The sequence below is a fragment of the Numida meleagris genome, chromosome 3, assembly GCF_002078875.1.
Source record: "Numida meleagris isolate 19003 breed g44 Domestic line chromosome 3, NumMel1.0, whole genome shotgun sequence".
Taxonomy (NCBI): Eukaryota; Metazoa; Chordata; class Aves; order Galliformes; family Numididae; genus Numida; species Numida meleagris.
In genome coordinates, this window is record NC_034411.1 from 2,857,962 (window position 1) to 2,879,649 (window position 21,688).

At 43.0% G+C, this 21,688-nt stretch overlaps 2 protein-coding genes across 3 annotated transcripts in view; one reads left to right on the forward strand and one right to left on the reverse strand.

Moving 5' to 3' along the window:
* Positions 1–7,261, reverse strand: part of ACYP2 (acylphosphatase 2) — a 53,086-nt gene extending 45,825 nt beyond the window's left edge. Inside the window, exons 1-4 of one of the 2 annotated variants that reach the window (XM_021391240.1) lie at positions 7,150–7,261; positions 2,804–2,870; positions 767–2,036; positions 223–239 (exon numbers count right to left, since the gene is read on the reverse strand). In XM_021391240.1, coding sequence (XP_021246915.1) covers positions 223–239; positions 767–836 — 87 coding nt within the window. In that variant the 5' untranslated portion in view covers positions 837–2,036; positions 2,804–2,870; positions 7,150–7,261. Of the gene's footprint in view, positions 1–222; positions 240–493; positions 743–766; positions 2,037–2,803; positions 2,871–7,149 lie in introns of those variants that run through there. The other variant, XM_021391241.1, reaches the window with a different exon arrangement.
* Positions 19,958–21,688, forward strand: part of PSME4 (proteasome activator subunit 4) — a 65,464-nt gene continuing 63,733 nt past the window's right edge. Inside the window, exon 1 of the mRNA XM_021390790.1 lies at positions 19,958–20,258. Coding sequence (XP_021246465.1) covers positions 20,083–20,258 — 176 coding nt within the window. The 5' untranslated portion in view covers positions 19,958–20,082. The remainder of the gene's footprint in view (positions 20,259–21,688) is intronic.

Here is a 21,688-nt window from a genome sequence, read left to right on the forward strand (position 1 = left end):
AACTAGGTAGTCTGTAGAAATCACACAACACATTAATAAACTTCTAAAAATATTTTAATATATAATACATTTATTTAAAAAGTCCTCTTTTAAACACAGTACTTAACTTAGAACTCAAGCCACCAAGTGGATATGTTTACAGCCCAGAGACCTGCTGCCCTATTTTTAGCACTGGAAATGCTATACTGTAAGGTAGAACTGGTAAATCAGACACTGCCTTACCATCCTGAAACAAACACCTAGAAAAGAAAGAAAAACAGAATGAAATTAAGTGAAACAATACCATTTCTAAACAAAAAAATCCAGCCACATAAGTTTACTACGAACTGCACACCAGCCATCTGACAGGGGTCTTTCCTTAGGAAAATCAAGTGTTTGCTGACCTCGAGCAAAGGCTGACAAGCGATTATTTTCCATAAGGGAGCTAGAGCTTGCAGCTGTTTCTCTAATAAAAACGCACGAGTATGGGAATTGCCTTTGACTTCACATTCACCTCGGCGTTCTGCTGCCAACACGCTGACAGAAAACGCGGGCCGGAGCGCGGCTAACGGGAAGAGCTTCTGGCACAACGCGCTGCGGAGCCGGGCCCGCCTTCCAGCGGGGCGCACTCACTGCCCTCTTCCCCTCACGGGGCCGACGAGCCCACCCGGCCCCGCGCCAACGCCTCAGCTCCCGCCCGCCCTGCGCGCATGCGCAAACTCAGACAAGAGCCGCCTGAGCCGCGCGCCCTTGGCACCGCCTCAGCACCCCCGCAGCCCGCCTTTACCTTGCACTCGTCCGAACACTTCGTAATCCACCGACTTGAGCGCGCCGGAAGCCTTCGTCACCGCAGTCATGGCGGCCGTGCCGGCGCAGCGCCGCTGCCGTGCAGCGAGTGCTCTGCGGACCGAGGCCGAGCCGGGCCGCCGCGTCCCTTCAGCGAGCGGTGCGCAGACGGCAGCGCGCGAGGCTCAAGCTTCCGGAGCGCGCCCGCCTCACGCTGCGCGGGCGGTACCCACAGTGCCCCCTGTGTGGCTTCCACGGGGGTTTGCACCGACCGCTGAAAGACAGCGTGTCTGCCGAGTGCCAGCTGAGGCAAACACGTGCGAACTCAGCGACCTCTTGCCAAGAGACGGGTGACTGACTGCGACAGAAATCAAATCGTTGTTCTATTGGCTCTCCCCCTTTAGGCAGCCCCCCAGAGTAACGCATCACAGCCTGAGTTGTTTACATGTTTTGATGTAAAGGCTACAGGGAAGTTAAAAGTAGATCAACGCTCAAAAAAAGTGCATTTCCAAGATGTTTGAGGTGGCTGCAGAAGCAAGCATTCAACTCAGCACAGAACAACTAGTCACATCAGCACTGCTGGAAACAGGAACAACAGCTTCATCATTTGCTTAAACTCTCTAACGCGTTAAATCAGGTCTTTTGTCTTTTACTGGAGTCGTACATTTTGCTACTGTGGAATCAGCACCATTTTGGTTTTAAATAGGATAATTCTACAGAAAGCCATCAAGGAGGATGAGACTGCAGTAGAGACAGGAAATCTGTAGTCATTTGCTGCCATCTATCAGCATTGACGAGCAAGAACAGGTCAAAAATAAAATGGCATCCTATCTAAAATACAAAGCAACTCAGACCTTGAAACTAGAGTTAATGATGGTACTGAGGACTACATCTGCAGATGCAAAATGCAGTGGCAACCTTTGCGTTATCACAGGATTGAAAAAATAATCTTGCCTTTCAAGTAGTTTTTCTCATTGTGTTGTTTGCTCTTATCTGTATTGGCACATCTTCAAGATGGGAATACACCTTTAGAACTTCCTGGTTCAGAGATGCTCATATCTGCTGTCCTCTTCCTCCTATTTTCTTTGCCACAAGAAGCCAGTTCAATATTTTTTTCTCCGATTTAATCTTCAAATAGTACAGCATGAGATATATCTTTGGCTATACTGCAGAAGAATGCAAATCAATCCGAATGCAACCAAACTGTTGTACCATTTGGGTGAGCTTGAGGAGGAACAGAAAATGCAGTGCCACAACATCTACAGATCAGTCTGGAAATGAAATACAGAATCTGTCACAACGCTGCCAGCTAAAAATGCTGCATTTAGTTTGCTACTCAGTAAACAAAGGTGACATTTTTATTACTAAATCAAAGCAGCAACAATCATAATTAATACATAGAAATCAAATTCTTATCATGATCGCTATGCCACCAGTGTACACAGGACTCTGTTAAGCGCACAGCAGTTGCTTTTATAATATTCATCTTTTATTTGTCCATACTATTTTCACTGTAAGTTTTCTTTTTTGATCATTACATATTCTTATTAATTCAAATTCATGTTAGCTAGCGTTCCCTATCTCTTTCAGGATACATTGTTTTCATCTGTATTCTCACTTCTGATATACAGGTTGAATTTCACTCCCAGCACAGTATCACCTAAGAACAATTATTACTACAATTTAAGTTTGGTTATAAAGGATTCCTTATTCTGAAAGCCTAGGAAGTTCCTTTACTCAGCAAACTTGTTGCATTGGGTAAAAATAAATAAATAAATAAAAATTCTAGAAAAGGCTAACTTAATGATGAAGTCATTTTTCTCTACTCTGAGCATTAAGCCTTTAGAAATTCCACCTAGTGCTTGCTTCAAGCATAGTAAGCTTCTTCCACTGTCCAGTTTTTAGTCATACCATACAAAAAACGATAAAGAATTATTGTTAGAAAAACTAGAATTTGTAATGGTGCTATTGCAACTAGATATCAAAAAATAGTATGAGCAGGGCAGAATAAACAACTGAAGCAGATTCCAATACTTACAGGTAGGCTCCCATAGCACTTGAGCAGGGCAAGCAGAAAGACCAAAATCCATCAGCATCCCCCTACGCTATAAAAGGAAAATCTTAAAAAGGGACTACCAAAAAGCAAAAGCCAATGAAAATAAGATTACAATACAAAGCCAATTTACAGATAAACATCAAGGCCAAAGACAAGGCTAGAGACTCAGCCCTGCCATTCAGAGTGAGTAAAAATGCTCAGTTCTGAGCTTAACTGGAGCTTCAGGACTGAGGAGCAGAGGGGTGTGGCTGGCTCCTAGATGAGGCTCGTCAGGAGTTAGACCTAGTTTTGTCCTCTGGGCCCTGACACTGACCACCATCAGTTGCAATCTTTGTGATAAAAGGATTTTACACTTAGACAGATTTCATTTCAGTTAATGAAGTTACTCTGAAAGTTGTAGCTTTGTCAGCCATGTTCTTTGTCCATTTTCTGCTCAGAATGAGTGGAAAACCATTAAAAACTTCTTAAACATTTTCTCCTGCTTTCTTTCTATGTGGCTGTCTGTGATATGACATCATCGCATCCATTGGATGGTTCCTACCCCCAAAATTATTGTCGTTGATGTAGATATTATATAGGGTACGTAACCTCTCGTGTTGCTGTCTTAATTAATCCTTCAACCTCTAGCTATGTTCCTATTTTTCTGCATCATTTTTATGTATTATGGTTCCTTTCCAAACCTGTCTGTGATTGAAGTTCTACTCTATATTTTGTAGAGCTTTCTGCACAAACCATTAACTGTCCTGACTTTTTTTCAGAGTTCATCCCTCTCTCTGCCATTGGCTACCTGACGTTTTTATCTGTTGTTTTCTCTAGATTATTTAATCATTTATGCAATTTTATTTCATCACTGTTTACCTGAGCCAAAGTCTAAACCTGACTCACTTACAAATGGCCCCCAGCTGATTCTGATGAGAGGTTTCCCAAAGGATACTGAAAGCTCTGTATAAAAGAAGCTCGTACTCCTTAATGATTGTTGATGTTTAGAGAATAACGAGTGCTTAGAGAAAAGACTACAACCTGTGTAAGCTCAGTATATATTTTCAAGTTTTTGTGTGATTTATGTCAAATATATGTAGTCTATCTTTTAAAGCACTATTCTGTTCTTCACTTTTTTTTAGTATAAAGCTAAACTAGTTTCCCTTTTCAGTAGCTTTTTCTTTCTCTTATTTACTTTTTTTTCCCCTAAATTATATTCACTCTTGAAACTTAATATCTTAATAAAATTAACAGGAGTTTTGCTTTTGCAGACACCATGTTGTGTGAGACTCTTTCTTTGAGTCTTTATTTTGTTTACAGTATGTAAACACATCAAAATATTTGAAGGCCTAATCTTGAGCACTTATAAAGGAAGAGACAACCTTGCTTCTCATGCTTTCTTCTTTTTGAAGACTTCTGGCTATTAGCACTTTCCTTGTAGCAGAACAGATAACTTAAACACTACAGGTGAGATTTCAAAGCCTGACCAACAAGACAGGCCTACAGGGGTTTCTTAAAAAATCTTTGTTTGCATTATTCTGTATTAAATGTATTGACAATATCTAGTTGTAGAACTAGTGAAGAAAAGTGTTAAAAACATACATAAGTAACTACAGAATATCTTCTAGTCTCTAAGCATTAGCTCCAGACAAGACAGGGCTCCTAACCAATGAGGGCTTTAGTAATACAGCTCCTACTAGCCGCTAGTCAGCTCATTTAGAAGAAACTTAAAAAGGAATTGTAATGCATGTGGAAGTACCGACTGAAGTAAAGATCTAGGCGTTGTATACTCCTTTTTGTTTTCTTCTTCTGCAGCGTGGTTCTTAGGATAGTAGCATTGTCACCAGAGAGAAAAACTACACTTGAGCAAAGCTTAAGCTCTGATGCTAAATTAATAACATTTGCTGAAGTATTTCTATATTCAAATAAGTACTCCTGATGCAGCTTCCCCATCTGCTGTCTTCTCCTAGCCAAGCTTAAGCACTCTGTAGAAAACCACAGAAGGGGCTTCTGTTGAGAGATGGCATCTGGGTGTGAAATTAACAAGCCAAAAATGCGGAGTAGCGCTGGGCAACACACTAATGTTGAAATACAACAAGAAAACTTTCCTTTAGCTGTACCATGAGTAAAAATAAATAAATAAATTACTTGGTATACTTTAAAACTGTAAAACATGAGATTCAGGAAGATAAAGTCCTTGAGGTCGAATCTGCAATACACCCATAGCACAGTCAGGCGGCCTGGTTACAGCCACCTGTTTCTTGATCCATTCGTAATGAGAGACCCAAACCCAGCAATCTGATCCGTGTGGGAGGACCTCCGCCCCTGGGAAGTGGCCCACTTAAGAGAGAAAAGTGTTATGGAGAGGAAGAATCATGTCTGCACAGATCTAAGTATAGGAGTGCAGGCAAATTTTGTGTTTATTGGACCTAAATTTGTCCCCCTTTTGCTCTAAGATCATAGACTATTTACATGAAGTAATACAAGTTCAACAGTGACAGAACTGTAAACCCATTTTCTGACTATGGCAAGACTGCACTGTGTAAGCTTTGTGATACTCCACTTTTTCCAAACAGTTACTGGGAGATTCTATGTGTAGAACGATGTTCTGAATTAAATACCACGGAAGGCTGCTGCTTTATTAAGGCCCTTACTCACTACATGTTGATTCTATTTAGAGTGTGGGTGTCCAGCCATTTGGCTTGCCTAGGCCACACTGAGTGAAGAGTAATTGTCTTGGGCCGCATATATGTACATTGTCCCAAAAGTAATGCCTCCTATTTATTTCCATGGAAACTACAACCGATACAAAGAGCACAATAACATTATTTGATAGAGTAAATTCTCAACTACAAAACACTATTTTCCAACATAGTCTGCACCATTAGCTATGATTTTTTGTCACCAATTAATAATAGCCTCCATGCCATGCTCATAAAAGTCTGCACCAGCAAAGGTGACTCACTGTTGCCACTGCTGAAATGCACCGCCCACCACCTCACTGTGCTCACATCCTCCACTGGGTCTCCATAAAAATGTTCAGCAAGCATCGAGGGGTGCAATTTAGTCTTACTATTTTGACTGGACTCAGCCCATTGATGTAGCCTGTTCATACCCCTCTTCAGAGCCTTCATACCCTCAGGCAGGTCAGCAGTCCTGCCCAGTGTGGTGGTTTCTGCAAACTGATTGAGGGTGCACTTAGTCATTCACTGTTAAACAAAGCTGGCCCCAGCACTGAGCTCTGGGGAGTGCCAGAGGTGACAGGCCACTGACCGGATTGAACTCCATTTACTGCGCCGCTCTCAGCCCCGGCCACTCAGCCAGTTCTTCAGCCAGCAAGCTGTACCCCTGTCCAAGCCATGAGCAGCCAGTTTCCCCCACAGAAGGCTGTTGGAAACAGTGTCAAACACTTCACTGAAATCCAGGTAGGCAACATAGACCAGAATAGCCTGACTTGGAAGGGACAGCTAAGGATCACTGAGTGCTACACCTGGCTCCGCAGAGGACCAGCCAAAATTCACACCACATTCTGGGGACTGCTGCCTAAACACTTCTTGAATTCTGGCAGGAACCTTCTCCTAACATCCCAACGGTGGTGGTCATTAAGGGGAAGAGGCACAGCCATGTATATGGCTGTCCCACGTCACTGGACCCATGTACCTCAAGCAGCATGAAAGTGTTCAGTAGATAACATCAAGTGAAGAGGAAAGGGGCAGCCCTCCGTTCAGCTGCTTCATAGCATCTGTTCTCCCTTTGGCTCCTGCTGTTTTTGGGAAGGTCATTGCCCAGACCATATCATCAGAGCACTGCCTGCCAGTTCTTTGGATGGAAGCCATTGCTCACAGAATGGTTTGTGTTGTATGGTTCTAAAATCATCCAATCTCCCCCCCCACCATCAGCCAGGGCACCTTTCACTAGATGAGGTTGCTTCAAAGGCCCACCCAGCGTGAACTTGCACTTGCACAAATGGGGCGTCCACAGCTTCTCTGGGCAGCCTGTGCCACTGCGTCACCACCCTCATAGCGAAGGATTTCTTCCTTAGACCTGTTCTAAATATATCCTCTTTCAATTTAAATCGTTCCCCCTTGTCCTGTCACTACAGGCCCTGAGGAAAAGTCTTTCTCCATCTTTTCCCATCACCCCGTTGATGTACCAAAGGCTGCAGTGAGGAACTCTCACAGCCTTCTCCAGGCAGAAATCCCTCAGCCTTTCTCCCGCCTTGGAGAGGCATTGCGTTCAGCCATGCTCAGTCAGGTTTTGAATACCCCGTGGAGGACGAAGCTCCCCAGCCTCTCTGGGCACTGGTTCCATGGTGGAGCACCCTCATGGTGACAGTCTTTTCTTTTTACCTAGGTGGCAGCTGTCCATCCTGCCTCCTGGGCAAAGAAATCGCTCTGCTCTGGAGCTCGATGTAGCCGCTGGTGTCGCTCACTCAGTGACTGAAGCTCTGGGCGCAGGGTCCCCCTGTTTGTAGGGCTCAGAACCAAAGGCCAACTTGTGACATCAGAAGGCCATGGTGATGCCATTCTAACAACGTGCCATGGTGACCATGGCAGTGTTGGGAGTTGGTGCCTACGGCCTGAGAGTTGCCCCAGTGTTGAAGGAGGAGGAAGCAGGAAGGCTCCACCTGGACGTGGAGCCGCTGCTGTCACTGGGGCAGAACCAGTTGCAGGGCGATGTGAAGGGCTGAGCAGCAATCAACCAGCTGGGCTGGGTGCGGCTGCCAGGCAGCTCTGCAGATGCCATAAGTGAAGAGATGGGGATTGATCCTTGGTAAAACATCAGAGCCCTGAGAGATCATAGCCAGCTCGTTGTAATACCCGAAATGAATTGCTCCAGCAGGTGGATAACGTGTGCTGTGGTACCTCCAGAGATGCGTGTGGGTACATCTCTATCCCATGTTGCTCAAAAATCCTTCAGTCCTAGTCCATGTAAAAATCACACTCCTAGATGGGAAGATATCTATGCATCTCTGCAAGCCACACACAACCTACTTTGTTTGTCTGTCAGTATCCCTGAAGACAGAGAATGTCACTGATAGAGAAATACAGTGAATTTGTGTTTTTAGCAAGAGAGGATATATCATTTTTGTATAACTACTGAAAATACAAGGGACAGGAATATACATAGCTTGCTCTGAAAGCAATGCCTCCTATTTATTTCCATGGATACTACAGCAGATACAAAGAGCAGACTAACACTGATTGATAGAGCAAATTCTCAGCTACTCAACACTATTTTTCAGCACAGTCACCACTGTTAGCCAAATTGTGCATGGGCTGATGGAAACCTCCTTCATTTTGTGATGTGACAGCTGTGTATGGCCAATCCAGAACATGGCTTGTCTTTCATGTCACTTTTGCCACTGCTGAAATGCACCACCCGCTGCCTCTTTGTGCTCATGTCCACTGTTTTGTCCTTATCAACGTTCAGCAAGCATTGATGAATGTCAGTGGTTTCATTTTTCTGTACGGAGGAATTCAGTGATACACCCTTGCTTCTTATGCACTTCCACATCAGATGCCATTCTGTCAGACTGCCTCTCTGTCGCATGGCAACAACGTGTAACGGGTTATTGATGGGAAGTTTCAACCTCTACTGCCATAACACTAACCTCCACCTCTGACATTGTGGGCCTACATAACTAAATAGGAGGCATTACCTTTATAGGCATTACCTAATATAAGTAATGTGCATCTGTAACAAAGCTTACTTTATTTTTTACATCTTTTATTAAATCATAAAAAAAGAGAGCAACAAAAACATGAAAGTAATGGGATATTTGACCTCGTTTCTGTGAAACTAACTCAGCCGGGTTGCTGAACTTTGGTGCAGCTTTCAGTATGTTTTCATCGTCATTCGCTAACTCATTGGTTTACTTAACACTCCTTTGCATAAAGAACTAAGACAACAAACTACTAGGCCTCTACCAGCAAGATCACTTCAAAAAGTTGAGATTTCTCAGTCTCAGTTAAGCTTTAGATAGTGTTTTCACAGCTACAGAAAACAAAAGAATCCTCAGGTAAATTGGTTGTAGTTAACAGCTGTAAAAATCTTGATCTGAAAACCTAATGGAGAGCTGAAAAGCACAGTAAAAATGAATGCTTAATAGGATGAAACTGGCTGTGAAGTCATACATCATCATTCTGCAATCTACTTAAATAACAAGTTGTTAGTAAATAAAACATGAGAGTACAAACTGGCAAATCCTGTAGCAAAGACTCTAACTGAACTGCAAGTAAAATCTAAAGTATACTGCTGAACTCTAAAGTGCAAGAGTTAGAGGCTGAAATCTGGGGTTAAGTCTGGTGGTCCTCCACTGAAGTGGTAGATCAAATAATCCTTGGCTACATGGTCAACACTAAACATGAACTCGCCTACTGTAATGCATGCCAACATTTAAAGTCATTGGATATCTTTTCATTCTGGAAGGTAAGTAGCAGTGGGTTGTTAGAGTTAGGGCAGTATAGTTAGGTTGAGGTTGGACTTGATGATCTTGAAGGTCTTTTCCAACCTGAGCAATGCTATGATTCTATGATTCTATGATTTAGAAGCAATTTATGAACCAAGGAACAACTTAACCATAATATTTTAATTTTGTGAATCTGAGACCTAGGAGCTTCATGCTAATTAGACAGGATCCTAAACTAACAAACACGTAAAAGCAACATTACTCTGGAAAAACACGGTGCGTTATCAGAACGTTAAAGTTCTCCAACTTTGCAAGCTGTTCTTTTGGCATTGTCTATGTGATCTCTGTTCTTCTTGAATTACTTAATTTAAAATGTCATGCTTCTTGAAGTTTTACTGAACATCAGGGGGCTCAAAAAGGTAGAGGGAATTGACTGGAACTAGGAGAAGGGGGTGAACCCAGGCTTTCCTCTTATTGTTTGAAAAGAGCACATTAGGAGTCTTAGTCTCATGGCTTGATAGCAAAGCAGAAGGAGATCTGTCTCACATTCCATTTAAGAAATATCCACGCAGAAGGAAGCACGTTAAAATTTGTGTGAAACAGTGACCGATATGCTGCCAACGGTTATAACATTTTCTCTTCTTGCGCAACACATGGAGGAGGAGATGTGGTCATTTAAAGCAGTTAGTTATTTATTCCCATTGAACAAAGGGAAGCTTAAACATTACCCTTCCCACAGCATTAGAACAATGATGTCAGACTCTGTGGAGGATTTGGGGCTCTAGAAAAGATCAAAGAAAGCACGAAAGTGTGGGCTGGTAAAGGAACAGTGTATAATGGAGGTGGGTTGACAGCTATTACATTTTGCAGCGCGGTGAAACTATTTGATTAATTCTCATTAACTGCGTTAGCCCACTATTTCTTCTCAAAAGCAGCAAAAAGAAGGCCTAATTAGTATTTCAGAATCTTGAAATGCGTTAGTGAAGCATTTGTCATCAGATATTTCAATCAGCTCTTGCTGTATTGATGATAACTTTGTTTTTTGGATTTGAAGAACTTAATCTCCTGGCCAATTCCAAACAAATGAGGGGAGTGTGTTTCAAAAACAGCTTGGAGTAAATTCAGCAAAAATCTGCATCTGTTAGGAGGAAGATTCTTTTGCTTTTAGAAGGTGTGCTGAAGCTCCAGAAGCACATCTCCTGCAGTCTAGATGCCACAGGCAAGACCTAGTGTTTGCCAAAGGTAACGAAACAGACACCATAATCTGGGGGGTTATGTCCTCTTTTGTCGTAACTAAGCAGTTTTGCTGCATTGCTGGAAAGGTCACTGTTGCCAGACCTCGATTTCCATCCATTTTCCCATTGTCTAGATGCTGTCTTCCCCATCCAACCTAGCAGAAATGCTTCAGAATACTTCAGAAATATTCCAATACTGAGAGGAATTCATACGTGTATTTTTTTTTAGCAAGAATTCTTGTTTCAAATCTACTTGAATGCTTCTGAGAAGTCAGTGATTATTTGGAAAAGTGTGGATCTGGTTGATGTAGGGTTTCTGGATTTTTAAAAAGCTCCTGACAAAATCCTTTGCTTAAGCAAGTTTTCATAAGGTTTAAAAAAGATTTTTGATAGATTACTAACTGAAGGAGTAAACATAAAGGCAAGAAAAACTTGTTTTAAAAGTTGGGAAATTCAGAAAGGATTTGTGATAGGACTTGTACAGACTATTTTCTACTAGTCTGAAAAAACAGGAAATAACTTATTAGCTTGCTAATGGTTTTAGATAGCTCTGGGGAGTAAATTAAGTGCAACAGCAAAGAGCTACAGAAGCATCTCAAAAGTAAATGGCTGAACATTTCGGACAGCTTAAGTTGTGTTATTAAACAAAGTATTTTGCAGAACAAAAGCACACCGAACAACGCAAATGCAGTGATGGTTTCTGAATGAACCATTTATAATTCCAGAATGATTCTGGAGTTACTGCAGACAGTTTTGAGATTGATGTGATGCTTGGGTCTGTCAAGAAAAAACACTTAAGAGAAGTATGTTAAGAGAAGTGTTAACAGACCAAAACAGCATAGGCTGCTGCACCACTCCGGCTGTACCAAATATCTTATTCCAGCTATTCCTCATCTCAAAACAAACAAGCAAACACCACAACCCAGGAAAGGCAACATCCAAAGCCAGTTAGGACGATCCCAAGCTAGGATTGTCCTGCACTGTCTTGAAACAGAAAAATACTTGTCTATCAGTAGGGGATACTGCGTAGGTCCCAGTAACCCTAAGTGATGAATAGGTGTCATGTCACTCCATAATTTTCTGATGCCCATGAATTCTCACAGATGAGACAAGTTTATGACAAATGGAAACAACTTTACATACTGTGCATAAACTGAAATTGTGGCTGCAGAATATTAGGATACCAAAACACAATGAGCGTAAAAACAGAAGAATAAGGGGAAGAAAACCCATCTAGCACTATTAAACACAGTGATACAGCCTGTGACTCAGAATGTCTGCCTTCCACGAGCTGAAGAAAATGGAGAGTGCACAGAGGGGAGTAAAATTTTATGCACGCCTGGTTCTGTCTTTAGTTTTAAGTTTTAAACTTGGCACAGGAAGCTGTTCTTGCAGATTTCCAAAGCTCTTCTTACAGATTTCCACAGCAGATACTAACTGAAGTCAGTCTTAATGAAACTAAAAACTTTCCTGGAAAAAGATTTATTTGTGTGGGCTGGAGAGAGAAAATGGCTTGGAGCCTGGGAATCCAGTGAAGAAAAACAGCAAGAGATTAACATGAAAGGTTTGGACTTAAAAAGGGGGACCCAAGAAAGATACTGAACAAAGCAACTTTGACAGCACCAACCACTCCCTGAAAGGCTCCTGGAGACCCAGGGTGCTGCCCTGCAGTGCTTTGTGCAGCAGTGTGATAACAGCTGATACACAGGGATGGCAGTCTCAGCTGTATGGCCGTCCTCGTGGCTGCAATCTCAATGCTGGAGCTGATGCAGCAGAAGTGTTTAGCTTGGCACCTAAGGCACAACAAGCTGTTGTAAGCTCTGTTGGGATCTGAAAGTGAAGCTGACTTGGTAACACCCCTGGCACCCCCGACATCGCCCCAGATTGCCTTTCCTTCCAACTTCCCATTTCAAAATGCTTGCTTTTCTGAGGTGTTCACTTTCTGGAGACAACCAGAGTGACTCCGAGCCAGTTTGTTTTAGTTTTGGAGCCTCATGGCACTGTTCCAAGTACGAATGACCAATCCCTTGCTCCATCCTTCCCACTCAAACAGGGCTCAAATCTCTAAGGACAACCATTTATCCAACTGCGTCTCATCAGATTTGGGGGTCATCAGACTAATTCACTGCATGGTTCTAGGATTTTAGCACGCATTTGCCAAGGCCAAGAAAGTATAAATCAGATTCTGCGTTCATCTCCTGCAATGTTACTGAAAAGGAAAACACATGGGTGTTGTAGATAGCGGTATCACTACATGCCTGAGGAAATAACAGCTAACGCCTACTGCGTTGTCCTGCAAAGCTCTCTGCCGAGATTACAAGGTATCGTCTCTGCTCTTTTTGTTCAAGACAGATTCTCCTCTTTCTCACTTGAGTCTTTTAAGCCTCCTTATTTTTTCACCCAGTTCTTGGTATCCTGTCCAGCGGAGGGGCAGCTTCTGGTTTTACACTAAATACGGCTTGGTTTTCCACCAGGCTTAGCCTTTAAGTTACAACATAGAAATGCGGCAAAAGCAACTTTTCCCTCTCCCCGGAGCTTCTCTGAATTTACAGTCCAATTGTGTTCCTTAATTAGAGCACATTCCTTCTATTCCAAATGGCCTTTTTTTTGACAGTTAGTTATAAATATTAACTTGCAGCCAGTTTCACCTTGATCTCGTCTTAGTGGGACACCTCACACAATAAACCCCATCAATTTAGAGTTCCCTGAATCCCAGCTTTAGTCAATGGGATCTGCATTGCCATAGTCGTGCCCTGACACAATTATCCCCATTTTACCAGGATATAAGCATAAGCAATTTGCCACATTGGGCCAAATGAATGCTAGATAGCTCTTTACTTGTTTCACGTCATCCCCTCCAAGGTTTGTTAATCTGCTGGATGTCTTCATGATGCCCTGTGACAGAAGCTGCTGCTTAGGACATTTAGAAATGTGCCAGAGTCTACCACGCAGATTCAATGCATAAAACCATACAGCCAGAAGCAAACTATAGACAATTCTTTAGCAGAAGGGAAAGGACTGGTTGCTTAAGGGAATGCTTGAATGTACGTGCCTCTCTTCCATAATTCATAAATATTTAAATATTTCTAGTCCACACTTTGAAACAGTGAGCAAGCAATCCACTGGAAGAGTTAAAGCCTGAACAACCAGATGAGCTATAGCCATGAAAAACAACTTTTTTTTTTTAGCCTCAACTTTTTCAAGAAGTTTGAAAATCCAAACAAGGACTTTGGCTGTTGTTTCCTAGCCCCATTCTGGGCTGGGAAAATAGACCTTAGACTTCCTTTTTAATAGAGATTGACAATGTTCTTCTCTTAATCAGAATAACATACAAGACCTAAATGTTTTTGCTAATGACTAATTAGAAAGAGGAGGGACTGTAGATATCATAGGATGAAGAATACTTGTTCACAGGTTTGATCCATCAGTCATATCCAAAAGGGCTTTGAGGGCTCTTCTAAATATGTATTTATATGTGATTTTCTAATGCCAAGAAGCACACTGTATGTGGTGACCCACTGAAGCCAATGGGACTATTCCTGAAGTTAAGATAATGTCAAGCAAGTTTAAATTTCATTATTTGTTCCCATTTTGAAAGATAAATCCCGCCCCAAAAATTTCTGTGTAGTTGTCATTGTGATAATGTAAGAACTGGAAGGAAACTGGAAGGGGAGAATTGAATAGACAAGCCAGAGAATTGATAACTGCAGATGAAGATGTAACATATGCATTTACCACTGAAAAAAATACCAGAAAAAAAAAGGGGTAAGGTCTGCTGCAGTTCTGGAGTAGCTGCTTGAAACTGCCAAGTCCTTAACAAGCAGTTTCTATGCAAGAGACTGATGGCTGCTGAGGGACTGTTTCCCTGATTTCCTACAACAGCAGGATCTGTAGAACAGACCTTTGCAAATTTGCTGTCATTAGATGCTCTTCTGCCTCTGGTTTCAGTTTGGCAAAATGGTGAAGCAGAAAAATCCATGTTTCTGCCCCTCAAAAGGGGGAAGAAAAAAAAAGGTAATGCCTTTTATCCCAAAGTTGGCTGCATTTATTTCATATCAGAGGAATTATTACTCATTTCAAATAGCTACAAATAATTTGGAAAGAAATCAGCAGGAGGCTCCTATAATGAGGCTCAAGTCTATTATTTTTTCTCCCTACAGCTTCAACAGTTTCCAGGGATATCTTCAGGAGCTTCAGATATGTAGATGGAACAGACTGTCAAAGCCAAATTCTCATGTGTGGATTTAAGACAATTTTGCATTCCAAATCTTAGGCAGTAAGGCAACTAAAGGGAACAGGAGGTGGAGAGGGAACATCAATTCTGCTATAAATGATTTTGCCAGAGATAATTTTGGTCCTGTGTTTGTACAGACTGCACTCCTTGTAAGAACAATAACCCACTAACTTTAGCTGTTAAAGAGAGGTCAAATAATATCTTATGAATCAGTACCATTGAGGATGAATTTTACTGCCAAGACTCTCATAAACAGAACCACCAAGAATGGAAGGTGAAAGATAGCAACGTTGCCTGTATGGAGTCAGCCTTGTCTGCAAAGTAAAGTTTTACAAAGTACACAGGTGCCCATATGAACGCTTTAAACACTTCCCAATTGACCTCAAGTTATGGCCTCAAGTTGCATCAAGGGAGGTTCATGTTGGGTATTAGGAACTCTTCTCCAAAAGAGTGGTCAAGCACTGGCATGGGCTGCCCAGGGAGCTGATGGAGTCACCGTCCTGGAGGTGTTCCAGAACTGTGTAGATGTTGTACTGAGGGACACGGTTTAGTGGGGCAATATTGGTGGAAGGTGGGAGGTTGGACTGGATGATCTGGGAAGTTTTTTCCAGCCTTGGTGATTCTATGACTCAATTGCCTCTTCTGTTCAAATTCTTTTCCAAACAGCATAGACTCACCTGAGAAAATTATCACACGTGGGATTATCGAAACAGAACTCTATCAGTGTGCAGGATGTGTGCTTTAGATCATACTGAGCCACCCATCCAACTTGAAACACGTAATAGAGTGTTCAGACAGCCTTACTTTAGGGACCTAAAATTAGTTACCTTGAGTCACGCTTCAGAAGAACCTATTTTTGGCCTGTACTATACAGAAAGCTTAAGTTCCTTGGCACCTTATTCAGATGCTGTCATTGCTTTTGCCCCCATCCTCCAAATAGATACACTCTCTGATTTTAAAAAAAAAAAAAAAAAAGTTTATGCAATAAGTGCATTTCCAATTTGTAGCCTTCAGGCTCACCAGAATTTTTCCTATATTTTGGCAGAGCAGCATTTCTCAGATTTTTTTTAAATAATGCAAAAGAAGTAACAGATGTCTCCAGATGAGATTTCTAACTACAATCCAGTGTAATGTGTTGTTTTTAAAATCAGTGTCCCTGCTCGTTTGATTAAAACTAGCGATTTGAATTGCATACACATGCTTCAGAATATTGTTTAGAGTGACTAATCCTACTGCCATCTTGCTCATTGTTCCCCCAAAAAGTAATAGCTGCAGTTGAGTTCCTAGGGGCAGGAGGGAAGATGAGCAGCAGTAATTACTGCTCTTCACTGTTTATTCCATACAAGGAACTGCAACTACCCAAAAATCCCTGCAGTAACTTAATTTCCCAGGGGCAGGGCAGTAAACACTTTGACAGCACGCTGTAATTATAGTCCTTTCTCATGTCCTTGTCTTGAAGGGATGGAGCAGCTCCTTGCAATGGAAATGGCCTTGTTAGTCTAAAGACTTGCAGCTACTAATTACGGATGCTTCTTCTGGGAGAAAGTATGTTAATGTCATCTTCTCTGCAAGTGGGTGAGCAGCATGGCAGCAGCTTCCTGAATGTCTTTGGCATCTCTCAGCGCCTTCTTTGGGTGACTGACCAATTTAGAAACACAGGGACAAGAAAGTCTGAGGATCCTCATCACCGACAACATCCAAAAACAAGCTGTTCCGCTTTATTTTTGTAGTGGTGTCTTTTGAGGTACAGGTGTACCATGGGCCATGGTAAATATCATGTAGATATTATGAAGCTCATGTTGGACTGGATTTTCTTTTCCAAACCCTAATGTATATAGAAGTCTGTCACTCAAAGAATTCAACTTTTAACTTCATTCAGAGAGCGCAGATGGGTCATCAAGGAAAACATCCATGTAGGAAAAGTAACTGATTGACAGCTGAGAGAGCAGAAAGCGCCATTAGGATTGAGTGACAAGTTTCCTAACTGCTGATGACTACTGGTGTTAGCTGACCTCAGGCAGCATGCCATCCAACAAGGGAATGTGTTAACAGCGTTACTTAATCCATCGTTAACAGTCAAAATTTCACATGAATGGGAAGATTGAGGGTTTTTTTTCTCAACTACAACACTTGGGTTCACCAATTTTCAGGATTTAATGCCAAAACAAAAGAAGTGGCAACCATATTTAGGTTGCTCTCGATTCATATTCCTCCTACTTAATAGGAGAGGAAAAAGCTGTTGATGCAAGTAGCACAGACGGGTTCCTTGTTATGAAAGCTAGTCCTTCATCATATGACTCGGGAAACAAATGTGCTTTTACACACCGCCACAGCCAAAACATATTGCAAACTTGAAGAACAAATGTATTTTTGACTCACTTGGCAACACGTGTCATATTTTTTCCTTTTAAATAGCAGAAGGCCAGTACACTGGGGAGAAAGGATTAGTTTTTTAATAATTATCAAATGTAAATGATTCAGTAGGCAGAAAATACTTTGAAAGCACAGGTACCATATGTATGATTACTGTTGTAATTGCAGATGGACCCGATTCTCCTTTTGTCTTGTTTCAGATTCTGAAAACAGGAATCATTTCTGAGAACAATGAGGTCGAATTAGATAGCAGCATGACTGAGGTGCTGATAGCACACCTTGCACGTTTTTGCCTGGAAGGTAAGTGTTCGATTCTGGTGGAAGGCAATTGTGTGCCTGAGGTACAGCAGTCATACCTGAGGAGATTTGATGGTCCAGTTAAACGAGCTCCCTGAGGCTGACAGTGCTCATGTTTTTGCTTTTTTTTTTTTTTTTGGTTGGATTTTTTGTTGTTGTTTTTGTGTGGTTTTTTTTCTTTTTTAATAACGTAGCTATGAAGCAACAGAGAGCAGCTTTGACATTCCTTATGTATCTGCCAAGTTCAGTTTCAGAAAATTGGACTAGAATTTCGATGTTTTTTTCTCCAAGTCCAAACAACAAAATCCATATGCTTAAAATTCAATGAACACTTTCCCACACTGGCAGCTGCCATTTGAAGCAACCACTACCACATTCAACTAAAAAAGAATTACCCAGAAGAGATAGAAAATAAGTAAATTTGGATTTTTCAGATTCAAGGCATACCTAGAAAATTTTAAAAGTATTTTTACTTATCCTTACACATGCATATTTTTCATTACCACTTCTGGGCCAGGAACTCAATTAATGAGAATTTATAATAAAAGTATTAATTTCAGAGTGTTTGGCTTCACCTTTTGTTTATTTCTGTTTTCCCCAGCAAAATAGGAAATAAGGTCTACTATGCACACAGAGATTTGACAGAAGTCAACTTTTATTTTTGTCTTGAGCCAGAAAGGGGCAGAAATTCACATATAGCTTCTTTGCAAAGGGTAGATAGGAAGCAACAGAAAGTAATTTTAATGCTTCTGCAAAAGATGTCGAGAAATAACACCCAAATAAAAATAAAAATGATAGTCCAAACTGTTTGGTAAAAATGTAAAAGCTGACAGAAATAATTCACAAGAATACGTGACACAAACTTTTCTAGCAATGAAAAGGCACTGTAAAAGTACTGAGCGCACAACACAACATCATCACCTTTCTTCTATTAAAAACATAGGTGTGGGGAAGTGAGAAAAATAAAATTATCTTGTTTTTGGCAATACCTGCTTGAAAATGTTTGGCTGTTTGTAGTAGGGAAAATAGCAAAATATTTTATCCTGGTTTCATCCCATAACTGAGAACAATTATTTTCACTGAAGCTTTGAAAAAATGTTATTTGATTCACCTAAAGTGATTGTACACTTCCACTTTCCCAAGATGTTACAAGAAAAATACTTGATGGGAGAGGTATGAAGTAGCAAAGAGCCTCCTTTAGGTGCCTGGGTAAACCCTATTCATACAACGTTGCTTTACTAGTACTTTTCTCCAGAAGAAACTTACAGCATTTGTGCTGAATATTTTGGGATGGCAGTAAATGGAGGTAGTGCCACTGCTCAAACTGGTGTGTGGATCACACAGAGGACCTGCTGCACTGGAGTGGAAATAAAACTAGTGGCTCGTACAAAAGCCATGTAGAATCAGAGAAACATAGAACATCCAGAGTAGGAAGGACTCATAAGGATCATCGAGTCCAGCTCCTGGCCCACACAGTAACAATACAGTATAAATGCTCTCCTCAGGAAAACACTATGAGAATACCTGAGCATCACAGCCTTATTGCACACAGATTTTCTGTCGTGTTTCTTCTCTTTGTAGTATCTTCCAGCATTTAGTTAACCACTTTTTCTTTTATTAACAGGGCTAGTTTGAGTGTAAAGACCAGAAAATAGGATTTGCCCTTGTCAGTAGCTTTACATCTAATCAGCTTGCAGCTGTTCAATGGTCAGGATGTAATTCTTGAGGGGAAATTCAATTAACAATTATATTTAGGAGACAGCTGGAGATAACAGCTATCAGAACTGCTTGTTATCACACATTCATCGCAGCTTTATCTAGCACCTAGAGGCCAATGGCAGGACCAGGCACCGCCAAGCCCTGTCTCACTGACTAGCATTATTATTTCCAATAAGCTTCTTATGCAGCTGCACAATCTGCTATCAGACCCTGTGACTAATTATTTCCATCACAAACTCCATCCCCATTTCACATCAGTTCCTTTGGGCAAGAAGAGGTGATGGCGTCACATTGTGCCAGGGGAGGTTCAAGTTGGGTGTTAGGAGCAATTTCTTCTCAGAGCGGTGAGGCACTGGCACAGGCTGCCCAGGGAGTGGTGGGGTCAACGTCCCTGGAGGTGTTCAGAGCCGTGGGGATGTGGCACTGAGGGACATGGTCAGTGGACATGGTGGGGTGGGCTGGGGTTGGCTTTGGTGATCTTAGTGGTCTTTCCAACCTTCACAATTCTGTGATTCTGTGCCTGACGCTCAGCTCTCTCCCGCAGCCCTTGAGGGCGGTGGAAGAACGTCTTTAAGACTTCTACCTTGGGATCCCCGCCGCTTTACAAAAGAGATTTGTAATAAACCGCAAAACCACAAAGAGTGAATTCAGAATTCGAGTGGGCGCGAGGGCCTTTCCCTAGCGCCGCTCTGCAGCCCCACGCTACGCCCGGCACACCCAGAGTGCCGGCGCTGCCCGGAGCCCGAAGCAGGCACGGGGCGGCTCTCGCAAAATGGCGGCGGGCTGCGGCGCCACACAGGGAGCGCGGGGTGCCAACGGGCCCCCGTCCCTCGGCCGGAGGAAGCGCTCCGCCGGGCGGGAACCGCCCTCGGCCCCCGCCTTCCGGCGGAAGCGAGCGGGGCGGGGCGGGCCGTCGTTGGCCGTTTGCTCACTCGCGGCGAAGCCGACACGGCGCGGTGCTGCTGGAGCGGTGGCGGGCGGCGGCGGGCCGGGAGGCGGAGCGGGGCCGGCCATGGCGCTACCGCCGCCGCAGAAGGAAATCGTCTACAACAAACTGCTGCCCTACGGCGAGCGCCTGGAGGCCGAGGCGGCCCGCTTCCTCGCGCAGATCAAAGGCAACCTGGCGCGGGCCGTGCAGCTGCAGGAGCTGTGGCCGGGGGGGCTCTTCTGGACCAGGAAGCTCTCCACGTGAGTGCCCCGGGCGGTGCCTCGGCGTCGGGGGTTCGGGCGGCCTGGGGCAGCGGGACAAAGGTGGCCCGTCGTCTGCGAACCGTTACGAACGCTACGGATCGAGCTGGCTTTCCTTAATTCGTTATTTTGCCCGAAATCGTCTTTGTTTGGTTGTTTGCTCCCTGCTCGGCCACCTGTCTGACCTCTCGCCTTTCTGAGCGGGTTGTGCAAGGCGTTATCCGTGCGTGGCTTGCGTTGGAGGAGCACGGAGCGTTTCCCGGGGCGGGCCGCTGGTCAGCCCGGCGCTCGCAGGATTACGTTCCGCAGGCGGAGAGCCGCGCTGCCCGTGCCGTAACTTCCACTGGTAAACGCATTTCCGCAGTTATGTATCGTGTTCTTGCCCGGTGCTCCGGGGAGCGTGTGCCAGAAATGGTGAGCTGTGTATTTCTCTTAAAGTCCGGAGAGCCTCTCGTGGAATTCTCCTTTCTCCCTTTTTTTTTTTGATGTAGTTGTTGATTAATAGAGATTCTAACACGCATCGCATATTCACATCTGTTGTGCGTGTACGTACTGAACTGCCTCTATGTTTGCCAAGAGGCATTCTTAGATAGAGCTATGTCGATGGTTTCAAAATGACTCACGTGCTTTCGCTATGTGACAGTTTAACCTGCTTGGAACCAGCTCAACGCTGGTTTTTGACCCCCCCCCGCCCAGCCATCTGGGAGCTTGTGCTGCTTTCAGTTGCCCCGTTGGAGTTGTGGTAGAACTTCGTATGCTAATCCAGCTGAAGTACGCTGCAGCAGCTCTTATGAAGATAAAGATCTGCAAGAGGCACCTCGGCTAAACATGGCGTGTAAATCCTTAAAAATTGTGTGGGGTTATGTTAGAATTACCCCAAGTCTTGTCAGTTGCCGTGACCGTTAGCAGTTCAGGCTTTAGGGCAGTGATTTTAACCAGTTGAGAGCTGCCGCTATGCCACTGTGTGAATCACAGAAGCGACAGGAGGCTCTAATTTGTGGTTTCCCACCTACTCTTTGAAGTTTGAATTCATTGTGTGTTGTGCAACTTGTCTGATGCCTCTTAGTCTAAAGATTTCTTTGTGGCCTGTTCTATGCAGTAAGCAAGCCTTGGAGCATGTGTTGTGCAAGCAGGGAGGAAACAGTGTTACTGGGTTAAAAATAAGTGTACTTAACATGAGAGGTGTTTTGCTCCTCAGCTGGACTTGACGGAGTGCTTTTGCAGGCTTAAATACTTTCATTACAGCTTAGTTAGGCCTAGATGAAACGTTTCCATATTATGTTGTGTTCTGATTTCCTATCTAAATCAATTAGGATAACGACTAGAAAATCCAAGCTTTGTTGTCTGTTGATAGAGGGTAATTCCTCTCAGTGTCAGCTTAGTACCTTTCTCCCTGCTCACCAGCTATCGTGAATTTTACTTTTTCTTGG